Below are 12,410 nucleotides of genomic sequence, written 5' to 3'. Positions count from 1 at the left end.
CGAAGAACGGCTTACAAACCTTCACCAAAGTGTGGAGAAGTGGAAGCTACAAACTGACGGACGTCAGCCTAGCTGGCAGTACATTCAACCCCGAGGGTTTTCAAGTCTTGGCAGAGGTCCTTAACGATCCAAATTGTAGCATTCTCAGACTCTCTCTTCGTGGTTGTAGAGTTAGCATTGGACATGTGGCAGATATGCTCCACCTTGGGTCAGGTTAAGTTAACCCTGGTTAGGTTGACTACATGTCAGTGAAGCTTGGTCAACATTCTGACACGTGGCAGCCGATTGCCACATCATCTTGTCTGCCACCTGAGCTACCACGGTGGCATGCCACATCATTATCACAGTCATCCTTTGATCAGTCAAACTACCACGTGGACTGTCCACCTAAACTGACCAGTCAGCAGGCAATGTCATCACTGCCACCTCATCATCTATTAAGTGGCACTGGTCCCTGCAGGCACAGTTACCTCTCCTCAGGCATAGTCTTCCCATAGCATGTGCACATAGCTGCCACATCACCACTGTGCTTCACATGTACACCTCTTTACAAGTACAGTTTACATGTGATCCCGAGTGCCACATCATTGAGCACATTTTTTACTCTTTTTTGTCCCTCCACCTAGATCAAGTCATATCTCTTGATCCAAGAGGAATTTGAGGGTGCTACAAAATGGTGAAACGATCGATTTTTTGTGCTCTACGCGCTCGTCACATCATGTGTACATTTTGGTGCAAGTATCACTCACTTTTTAGCCTCGCCGCCGACAAATCCACCTCCTACACGCACATTAGCCTCTACATCGACGCTATCGGTCACATGCACTAGTCCTTTCACTTTCGAAGACATTGAAGTTGGACTAAAGAAGATGGCAATTCTTTAACTTGACTTTGAAGACAACTCTCCAAACCAAGAATCAAAGCATTATACTCAGCTGCATTGTTAGTTGTGATACCTGGAAGCTCTTGTCCTCTTGCCCATACCTCTTGACCTTCAGGATTCATCAAGACTATCCCCCCGGCTCCTTGTTGGCATGAAGGACTAAAAGCCCCATCAAAATACAAAACAAAAGCTGTTGCTGGTGTATCCCTTTCATCTTTAATGTTCTCCTTACATTTCTTTTCTTCTCCTAGATCCTCCTGTTTTGTGAGCAAATCTGCCATAGTGGACCTAGTGGTATTTTCAGTGACAAAAGAGAAAGAGAACTCTTGAAGCTCTGACAACCATTTTGCAAATCTCTTGTCGCGTTCTTTTGCTCGCCTGCCTGCTGCTCTCCCCCACGATTTCTTGGCCCGCTGGTTCTCTCCCAACCCTAGGACTCACGAGTGGTTGCTCTTTTGAACACCCGGCTTTGGTGAGTACATTTCCTTTCTCTATGCTTCTCTTGCCACAAACATCTTGCTGTTTTTTGGCTGCAACCATTGATTCTTGGCTTTTCCCTTTGAAATTTGATCTATTGTAGCTTGTACAAGTTCTCTTTTTGCTCATGGATATGGCTTCACAAAGCGTTGTCCCTCAGCAAGAGAAGGAGTTCACCCAATCGGATTATTGGTGGAGCCAAGTTGATTTGGTAGGCAAGTATGACTCCAAGAAAGGAGGAGCTCGCAAGTTTAGATGCAGATGGTGTGGATTGGAGCGAGGAGGGAACCCTGATAGGGTCAAATGTCATCTTCTTGGCATTAAGGATGGGGGGATTGGGCTATGCTCCATAATCTCACCACAAGAGAAAGAAAGGCTGCAAAGAGAGGTTGAAGTATTGCCTGCTACAAAAAGGGCAAAGACAATGGGTTCCACTGGTGTAGGAGCTTCTTCAGGTGCTCATGCAGCACGTGTTCAGCAGGCCACTGCATTTCGGAGTCCTCTTCTCTCTGCTACTACGGCTTCTTCTTCTGTGAGTGCACATGGAGCTCCTGTTGATATTCCTGCTACATCTCGGTCTACTTCTCATAGGCAGGGCGATCTTTACACATCATGGCATCCGCAAAGGAAGGCACAAGTAGATGCAGCTGTGGCCCGATTTTTTTACTCCAATGGGATTAGCTTCAATGTTGCTAGATCACCCTACTTCAAAGAGATGGTGTCAGAAATCAAAACATTTGGATCCACATATACCCCTCCCACATTTGATGCTTTGAGGGGCAAGCTTCTAGAGGATGAGGGGGTGGCAGTTAAGCAAGCTATTGAACCTGTGAAAGAGAAATGGGTAAAGTATGGGGTAAGTTTGGTTGCAGATGGATGGAGTGATGTGCGAAGTCACTCACTAGAGGGTATCCTTGCATATTGTAGGGGATGTGCACTCTACATACACTCCATAGAGTGTGGAGTGCAACAAAAAACAGCACCTATATTGATGCAAATGTGGGCAGATGCAGTGGAATATGTGGGGCCGTCTAATGTTTTGCAACTTGTTTTAGATGGGGAAAATACCAATAAGGCAGCAGGTGCATTATTGGAGCAAAAGTATCCTCATATCCAGTGGAGTGCTTGTGTAGCACATCGCTTGAATAATTTATTGAAAGGCATTGGCAAATTGGATTGGGTCAAGAATGTTATTGACAATTGAAAAGAGGTGGTTAACTTCATCACACGACATAATTTTTCTCTTGCTTTGTACCGTAAATTTGCCAACAAGGAGCTTTTGAAGTATAAAGAGACAAGATTTGCATATAACTTTTTGATGCTTCGCAGGCTCCTTGAAATGGACCTGCACTGAAACAAGTTGTGGCAAGCCCAGAGTAGGATGCATGGCCCACTTCTAGGCAGGCTCTTGGAATTTATTGTTATGACTTGTGCATAGGCAATGATGAATTTTGGGCTGATGCATCTCACATTGTTGATCTATGTGTGCCTATTGTGAAGCTGCTTAACCGAGTTGATGGAGATATGCCTTTTCCTGGTAAGGTGTATGAGGGGATGGATCGGATGATTGAGAATATCAGAGAAATAGAAAAGGATCCCCAAAGGTTGAGAGAATTGGAAGAGTTGGCTGTGAGCAGATGGAATCAATATTACTCTCCCATGCATGCAGCTGCCTTTGTGTTGGACCCGGAGTTTCAACACAAGGCAAGTGCACAACAGAGTGATGCAGAGGTTGTTCGTGGTTGGAACCTCACTCTTCAGAAGATGGTGCCAACTCCTGATGGAGGGCGGAGGATAAAAGACCAGCTTGGCAATTATCGCAATAAGGAAGGCATGTATGGATGGCCAGATGCACAGCATGATAGGTAATATTAACTCATTTTAATTTTCAGATTTTAGGAACTTGTAATTTGTTATTTAATACAAAATTAGAAATTAGAAATTTATGAGTTTTGGAATTTCAGATTTCGAGTTGGGGCTGTTACATGGTGGGAGGATTATGGAGCTGATTCCCCCGAGTTGCAAAAGCTTGCCGTCCGCATTCTAATCCAAGCTTGCACCTCCTCTTCTTGTGAGCGTTTGTGGAGTAGCTTTGCCCATATCCACACAAAGAAGAGAAATCGTATGCGAACGCAACGAGCCAATGATCTTGTCTTTGTTAATGCAAACTTGCGTTTGCTTAACAAGATGAGACACGAGTATACGCATGACAAATATTTCATAGCCCAGATGATGCCCACTCATCTAATGATGATGATTTGTTAGTAGAGGAGAATGATGATGAGGAGGAGGAGGAGGCAAAGGTTGAGTCTTAGGATGAGGATGAGCTTATTATTTGATCATATCATCCTCGATGTAGCCTTTTTTGGGTTTCAGCTTTTTTTTTTGTTACTATGACATTTGGGCTTTGAAAGCTGAATTACCATTTATGAATCATGATTGGTTTCTTAAATATCATGAATCATGAATCATTTTTCCATTTTGTAACTTGTTATAGGATTTATAAATTACCCCACCTTGCGTAAATTTGCATTGTGTGATTGGTTGAACAATGAAACTTGAATCTTCAAAGTTACAATCAATATTAATGGTACTAGGTAGAACTATAGCTTATTGTGCACCTTTTTTGAAGGTAGAGCACTCTAAATGTGTGTATGCATTACTCTAAAACCCCTTGATGACGTGGCGTTTTCCTGTTTCACCCCCTCTCAAAAATCCCGAAACGTTTCCGTTTCCCCGTTTCCCGTAACTCTGGATCCATCAAAAGTGAATCGCTCTCGATGCATAGCTGCTCGGGATGTGTTGAAGATCATGACCTTGGTCTTATGAAGGTACTGTATCAAAGGCTTTGTGGAAGTCCACAAAGCAACAATAGACGCTTTGCCTCGGTTTCCCGGTTTCCTTGATGAAACTCCTGAGTGTAAGTATGTGATCCATGGTCTCGTGGTCATGTCAGATCATGTCAGAAACTAGCTGCCCCTCTGCCCTGAGCCCCTACATCTCTATGAGGAAGGAGAGATGGAATTAGGATTTCAAATCAAAACGTGAGGTACAGTGAGTGGGAGGTGGACCTATATAGTTTAATCCATGTAACCCTTTTAGTCCTCTCTAAGCCTAAATGTTGTGCAACAGATTTATAATTTGGGACCCACTAACAGCAAAATACAATCCAAGGCTTATTCAAACATGTTGAGGAGTAACCCCTTTTCCGTGAATGTAACCATTTATTTGCATAAACTGCAATACACAATTCTTCTTATCTAAGCTCCCATGCACCAAAGAATGATATGCAAGTACCAGACTTGTAATACATATTCAAGCTATCCTTCTCCTCCAATGAGCTTCCACAAACTCTTTTACAGATCTACTTTACCCTTCGATACTTGCTGAGTTCCCAAAATTATTGTCATTTCTCATCCTAGAAACCCTGATTACCAAGTTTCGACAAGCCCTCGTTTTGACTCACCTGGAATAGTTGCATGCAAACAAGCATGAGGAGCATTGCATCCCCTTGTGAGGATGATTGAACCATTCTTTTCTTTTGAAATCCTCGTTATTCAGAGGTGAAAGTCCACTTTCATAGTGTAATCAAACCAATTCTGATTCACACTGAGAAGTACATCTACCAAGCATTCATTCAGTGAAACACCATGCTTCTCAATCCTAGGTACATTTTGCATGTGGCCAGTAAGGGGACGGCACACCTTTCTTCCAACAGACATTGATGGAGTATGTTCTTCCCTAATGCAGATTGATTAGCATAGATATGGCCCAATGTACATGTCAAGTCTGTGGATCTGCCTGCTATAAGGCTAAAGTTGGCAATCTTCTCTCTATTATCCATTTTGAGGATATTTGCATTGGTTGAGCAAAAAACCATGTCATTGCTGCTTACCCCATTGCCTTCTGCACTAGCTCTTGTAAACTTATTACAATGTAAAAGAAAGTTAACTCCGGTTAACTACAATTAGTTTCATTTTCCTTTGCGCTGCATTGGTTAGTGAACATCGTGGGGGTGCCCACAAGGGACTAGGAAGAATTAGAGTGCATGCATTTGGCTAACCTCTAATCAGTTAAAGTGTTGCATATTGTTTGTGCAAGGTGTATGACTTTGGCGAGTGTAAATTTTTCATTTTTAAAGGGGAAAAGAACCAACAAGTGGCACCCCATTTAATGAAGAGCCCACTTGGGCTAAAGTCATTAACGGCGCCCAACTTCTAGAAGAAAGCGTTCTTTTTGAAGAAAAGCTCTCACATAGCCTGCAGACATTTTTTCACAGTTCGAGGTACTCTGGTGGTAATATAATCCCCCTAACTGGCTCCTTGCAGATGCAGGGTTGTCATAGGCAGTGAGCCAGGAACCTTTGATGCAACCTGTAATGGGCTGCTCCAAAAGGGATCTTGTGGATACCGTTGTGAGTAGCCCTTTTAAAGCTTAATCAGGACATACTATCGTCACCTGGAAAAAAGCAACAGTAAATCTGCCTTGGAGCAGCTGACCCAACCAACCCGCTTTTAGGTCAGCCTAGAATGGAAAAGGTGGGGGGGGGGGCAGCCTATGTAAAGGGCTTGATTGCCATTTCAAAAGCATGAACATCAAGCAACGATTGAGTTCCTACAAGCACCTTTTTAATATTTCGAAATTTGTTTTTTGTACATAGTGCCTTTAAAGTATGTAACTATAGGGGTAAGTTGGGATTTATGTATACAGAATCATATGCAACTATGGGACTCTTGTGTGTTTCTGTGCAGAAGCTTTTTTGTATCTCTGTACTTTTATTGTAATAGCTGATGGAAGTGCTTTGGTGTTGCAGGTCCTTTGGAACCCTTATGATGATGTAGTACCCAGAAAACCTCAACAAACTGTTAAAGAAGAAACAGAGACAACGACAAAAGAAAAGAAAGTGAAGTGAGTAAGGGAATGGTACACATTTTCTCTCTTGTTCTTTGTTAGGAAACCGAATTCACAGCAGCTTTAATGTTGTGCAAGTAATGCTGGAAAATTTGCAGGCAATTGAACTTGCTGTCTTTTGGCGAGGAAGCTGAACAAGAGGAGCAGGAATTGGCTACGATAAATGTAAAGATAAAAAGCAGCCATGATGTGCTTGATGACCCTCGATTGTTAAAAGGAGAAACTGATGATGCTGAACTTGTACGATTTGTCCTTAGTTCTCACACCCCTCCTCTGGTTCACTTTTCTTGTTATTTGTAATGCTTATAGAGGGTGCAAAGCAATTTTGATTTTTGAATATTCTGTGAGCAGTCATAGGATCTTGCGAAGAACTTCTGGTCCTTTCTCAGTATTTTATGCAGCAGCTTGGATTGCAGAAACATTGTGGTTTTGATCTCATAAGGTTATAGTTGTAGGATCGTTAAACGAAAGAGAGAGTGCAAGGTACAAAGAGTCGATAGATGAACAGCCGTCACGTCAACCAGTGTATTAATAAAAGAGAAGTACATAGTACTTGTACCTAGACCCTAGAGTGTGCTAGGTGTCACATAGGACTAAGTGTCCTATGTGGCATAAAAGGCACAAAATAAACTAAGTGCCTATAACTATGCCTACAAGGCACATACCAGGGCCCATAGGGCATCACTAGAACTGGGAGAAGATGGCCTACAAACCCCCCTCTGTGACATCATGATACCCCCCTCAACATGAGTAAACTGAATGCCCAAATAATAGTGGAGGTGTTCCATGTCTGACATTTCAAAAACCTGCTGCAAATCAACCTTGAAAGCTGCAATATGCTGAGTATCTGGGCCCGTGATGAGCATATCATCCACATATAAAATTAGCACTCAAAAATCAGATCCACTCCCACGGACATAAAGAATGGGTTCTGTGGGGCTATTCTGAAAACCAAGGGATAGTAAGTGTGCATGAATTTTGGCATACCATGCCCTGGGTGCCTGCTTCAAACCATAAAGGGCTTTTCTAAGCCGGCATACCTTGTTTTCAGAATTAACAACCTCAAAGCCAGGAGGTTGTGTGACATAGACTTCTTCCTACAGATCCCCATGAAGAAAAGCAGTCTTGATGTCAAGTTGGTGCACTTGCCAATGGTGATGGGCTGCAATGGCAATGACACATCTAATGGTAGTAATCCTGGATGTGGGAGCAAATGTCTCCTCAAAGTCAATGCCTTGTTGTTGCGCATACCCTTTTGCAACAAGACGGGCTTTGTGTCGATCTATGCTGCCATTAGGTTTCCTTTTTAATTTGTAGACCCACCTCGTACCAATGGCATGCTTGCCGGGAGGGAGATCTACTAATTCCCATGTGTCATTTTTGGCAATGGATTGTAACTCAGCTCTCATTGCATCCATCCACTCTTTGCTGTCAAAAGCATCTTTATGGCACAGAGGCTCTTCATTGCAAGCTATAGCAAGGAGTGCAAACTCAAGAAAGTGACCATGCATCTGTCTATTTCCTGATCTTGTCCGGGCCAGAGTTACGGGAAACGGAGAAACGAAAATGGGAAACGGAAACGGAAACGGAAACGTTTCGGGATTTTTGAGAGGGGGTGAAACGGAAAAACTCCACGTCATCAAGGGGGTTTACAAAAGGGGGTTTAGAGTAATGCATACACACATTTAGAGTGCTCTACCTTCAAAAAAGGTGCACAATAAGCTATAGTTCTACCTAGTACCATTAATATTGATTGTAACTTTGAAGATTCAAGTTTCATTGTTCAACCAATCACACAATGCAAATTTACGCAAGGTGGGGTAATTTATAAATTCTATAACAAGTTACAAAATGGAAAAATGATTTATGATTCATGATATTTAAGAAACAAATCATGATTCATAAATGGTAGCTAAAATGAAAATGAAAATGTTTAGACTTCACAAGCAGTTGTAGCTTGAATGAAGAGATTTTGGACTACCTTTTGATTAGCCTTCTTCTTTAGTGCTAGCCTTCATCATGGCTGAGTCTGCCCTTCACCTCCGGAATGCCGACAGAAACTCAGTACGAAGACTTTGTATAAATGGATGCTCAAGTATGTGTGGGTGTGTGGATTTGTATGTGTGAGAGCATATTTTTATATACTATGGTCTACACCCACTGTTGGGCGCTGATGACGTCAGTGGGGATGTCATAGTAGCTAGTCCCTGCTATGCATGATGGAGTTTATGGTTTTCAACCTTGTGAGTGACTATCATGAGATTGAAACTGCACTATGTTGTGTTTTTAGAGGATGAGTTTGGGAATGTTCCTGGATTCATCTAGGTATATGATTCATAAATGGTAATTCAGCTTTCAAAGCCCAAATGTCATAGTAACAAAAAGAAAGCTGAAACCCAAAAAAGGCTACATCGAGGATGATATGATCAAATAATAAGCTCATCCTCATCCTGAGACTCAACCTTTGCCTCCTCCTCCTCCTCATCATCATTCTCCTCCACTAACAAATTATCATCATTAGGTGAGTGGGCATCATCTGGGCTATGAAATCCAATATATTTGTCATGCGTATACTCGTGTCTCATCTTGTTAAGCAAACGCAAGTTTGCATTAACAAAGACAAGATCATTGGCCCGTTGCGTTCGCATACGATTTCTCTTCTTTGTGTGGATATGGGCAAAGCTACTCCACAAACGCTCACAAGAAGAGGAGGTGCAAGCTTGGCTTAGAATGCGGATGGCAAGCTTTTGCAACTCGGGGGAATCAGCTCCATAATTCTCCCACCATGTAACAGCCCCAACTCGAAATCTGAAATTCCAAAACTCATAAATTTCAAATTTCAAATTTTGTATTAAATAACAAATTACAAGTTCCTAAAATCTGAAAATTAAAATGAGTTAATATTACCTATCATGCTGTGCATCTGGCCATCCATACATGCCTTCCTTATTGCGATAATTGCCAAGCTGGTCTTTTATCCTCTGCCGTCCATCAGGAGTTGGCACCATCTTGTGAAGAGTGAGGTTTCAACCACGAACAACCTCTGCATCACTCTGTTGTGAACTTGCCTTGTGTTGAAACTCCGGGGCCAACACAAAGGCAGCTACATGCATGGGAGAGTAATATTGATTCCATCTGCTCACAGCCAACTCTTCCAATTCTCTCAACCTTTGGTGAACCTATGGAAGACAATGACACTAAAGCAGTACTTCTCTCTAGTCTTATACCAGCATATGATGAAACGCCGTTTCAGATGCCGTTTCAGCGTTTCGGCACGTCGTTTCAGGCAGCGTTTCGGGTTTCGGGGGGTGGGGCACGGGGGAAACGCTGTTTCCGGCCTAATTTGCGCCGTTTCGGCGTTTCAGTGTAACTATGGTCCTGGCAGCAAAAGGCTGATCTTGTTTGCTGTCCCTCAATGTATCAAGAAGCCATCTGGAAACTTGCCTTTGCTGTCTATTGACAGCTCTTTCTTCAATCACTGCATCATGAATAGTGGGATCATTTTGTGCTGGAAGAGAAATCTGCAAATCAGCATGGGGTACTGGCTGATCATTGCTTGTTGAAGGGCCTGCAGGAGGCTCATGTTGCTGGTCAAAGTCCTCTTCTGAGGATGGCAGAGGTAACCAAGATTCAAAGGCATCAAACATGTCAACTTCTGGCTTAGCTTTGCAGTCCACAAGAGGAGAAGCTGAATGTTCAGCAAAGATGACATCTTTACTGACAATAGTCTTCCCAGTATTTGGTTGGTATAACCGATACCCTTTGCTTTCCTGACTATAACCAATAAATATGCATTTGATTGCCTTGTCATCAAGCTTATGTCTCGGCTGAGATGGTACATGAACATATGCAAGAGACCCAAAAACTCTCATATGTGAAAGTGAAGGCTTCGTGCCTTTCCATGCTTAATAAGGTGTAACAGTCTTTAATGCCCTTGTCGGTGATCTATTCAGCACATAGTTGGCACACATTACTGCATCAAGCGAAAATTTATTGGGCAAGGACTTGGCCTTAAGCATGCATCTGGCGATCTCCATAGTGGACCTGTTTTTCCTTTCAGGAACAGGATTATGATAAGGAGTGTAAGGACTAGTGCATGAGTGAACAATGCCCTGTGAAGACAAAAATGCATCAAACTCCTTTGACATATACTCTCCCCCCCTACTGACAAGCTTGCATTCTAATTCATTCTCAACCATATTCAGCCACCTCTGAAAGCATAAGAACACTTCATATTTGGCTTTTAAAGGATATACCCAGCAATATCTTGTGAAGTCATCAATGAGAGTCATGAAATATTTGTACCCTCCAATGGAAGTTGTCTTCATTGGGCCACAGACATCACTGTGTACTAGCTGCATTTTCCTTTGTGAGAATTTTGGACAATTCTTTTGAAAAGGAAACCGATGCATCTTACCCAAAACCCTCACACACATGTTTGGAAACTATGTGAGTTTGAGGTACATCATCTGCCATCTGCTGTGAATGTAGCTTTGCAAGAGCTCTATAATTGAGATGACCCATTCTCTCATGCCAAAGATGAGTTTCAGCAAGCTGTGAATCTGAAATAGTAAATGCTTCAACAGAAAGTGCAGCTGAGTGATGATCAAGGTGATAAAGTCCCTTTTGCAAAGTGCTAGTGAGAACTATGGCATTGTCATCACGAAGATCATATACTAGGCATCTGTATCCATAAAAAATCACTGTGAAACCTGAAGTTACTGGGCCTAGACCCAACATGGTATGAGCCAACAATTATTTCTCATATAGGTTCTTTTTGGACTTTTGAGATAGCAAAACTAAGAGAAATACCAAGACTGAGCATCATTACCAGTAAAGAGTGCATCAACTTTGGAGGGATCAAATGAACAATGGACAGCCCATGCCCAATCATCCTGGAGAGCGTGTGCATGTGAAGCGTCTGCTGGCTCGTGGGATTCAATTGCATGTAAGGCGTTTTTTCTCCGAAGCAATGTGCTTCCTGCATTCTGAAATGTCATGTCCAGGCTTGCGACAATAGTTGCATCTTTTCTTCTTTGACATATCTGTTGTATTTTTAGATACATTGGAGGAATTGCCACTGCTATGCGCACATTTAGGCTTGCCCATAGGCTTGGAAGCCTTGCCTCTTCTTGTCTGCTGTGAAGCAAAAGCATGATTAGGAATAATAGCTTGTCTATTAGCTCGACTTTGCTCTTCCTGCAAAAGCAATGTGACTAGCTGATCAAAAGAGTAGTGGTCTGGATTACTCATGGCCACTAATCGAAGGGTTGTAGCAAACCCTTGATATGAATTTGGCAATCCATTCAATGTGGTTCCGACAAGCTGAGAATTTGGCACCACCTCATCAATATTGGCAAGTTGTTTCATCAGGTTCTTCACCTTTGTCAGATATGCATCCATAGAATCACCTTCATTCATACTGACTTCCTGCAACTGTCTTCTTAAAAATGCAACACGTGCCTCATTGCGAATCTGATAAAGAGAAGCCAATTTGTCCCAAGCATCCTTTGCTGTCCTGCAAGACCGGATGTGTGGAATAATGATTCTCTTGCATGATAAAGCAATACAAGAATGTGCATTTGCATCTCTTGCATCCCATCTTGATTGTTCCTGAGTTGGGGGAGCAGCAGTAGAGGTGCTAGAAGAGCCCCAAATTTTGAGAATGTCCTGCAAATGATTTCACACGTGCCAAACTTGTACGGAACTCCCAGCTGTATGGATAGCTGCTGTGTACAGATGGTACAAGTGTCCAATGTACGGTGTACGTACAACGTACGGAGGCTATACGGAATGCAAGTACGGGACAAGTACTATGCACGAAACATGTACGGAGCATAGTACAGAATCCAATGTACGGCACAAGTACAACGTACGAATGATGTACGACACAGTACGGAATAGGTACAGAACCTTCAGTACGGAGCAGTTACGCTTCTGTACAGAGCAAAGCGTATGGTTGTACGAAACGTGTACGACACAATACGATGTACGGGACATAGTACGGCTGTACGGGAGATGTACGGCGTAGTACTTTTGCAGGTACGGTGGGTGTCCTGTGTGTAGGCTGTATGGCGGGTGTCTTGTGTACGGGCGTTCGTACAGCTGTACGGACTGTACGGATGGAGGAGCAGATAGG

At 42.7% G+C, this 12,410-nt stretch overlaps 1 protein-coding gene across 1 annotated transcript in view; it reads left to right on the top strand.

Moving 5' to 3' along the window:
* Positions 1–12,410, top strand: part of LOC147885973 (Cyclophilin-like peptidyl-prolyl cis-trans isomerase family protein) — a 108,278-nt gene that overhangs the window by 19,450 nt on the left and 76,418 nt on the right. Inside the window, exons 5-6 of the mRNA XM_087396828.1 lie at positions 6,174–6,268; positions 6,370–6,511. Coding sequence (XP_087252954.1) covers positions 6,174–6,268; positions 6,370–6,511 — 237 coding nt within the window. The remainder of the gene's footprint in view (positions 1–6,173; positions 6,269–6,369; positions 6,512–12,410) is intronic.

Source organism: Dipteris shenzhenensis, chromosome 25 (assembly GCF_047967505.1).
Source record: "Dipteris shenzhenensis isolate YYH24624 ecotype China chromosome 25, Dip_SZ_1.0, whole genome shotgun sequence".
Classification (NCBI taxonomy): domain Eukaryota; kingdom Viridiplantae; phylum Streptophyta; class Polypodiopsida; order Gleicheniales; family Dipteridaceae; genus Dipteris; species Dipteris shenzhenensis.
The sequence above is the reverse complement of the archived record's forward strand: the minus strand, read 5'-3'. Positions and strand labels throughout refer to the sequence as shown.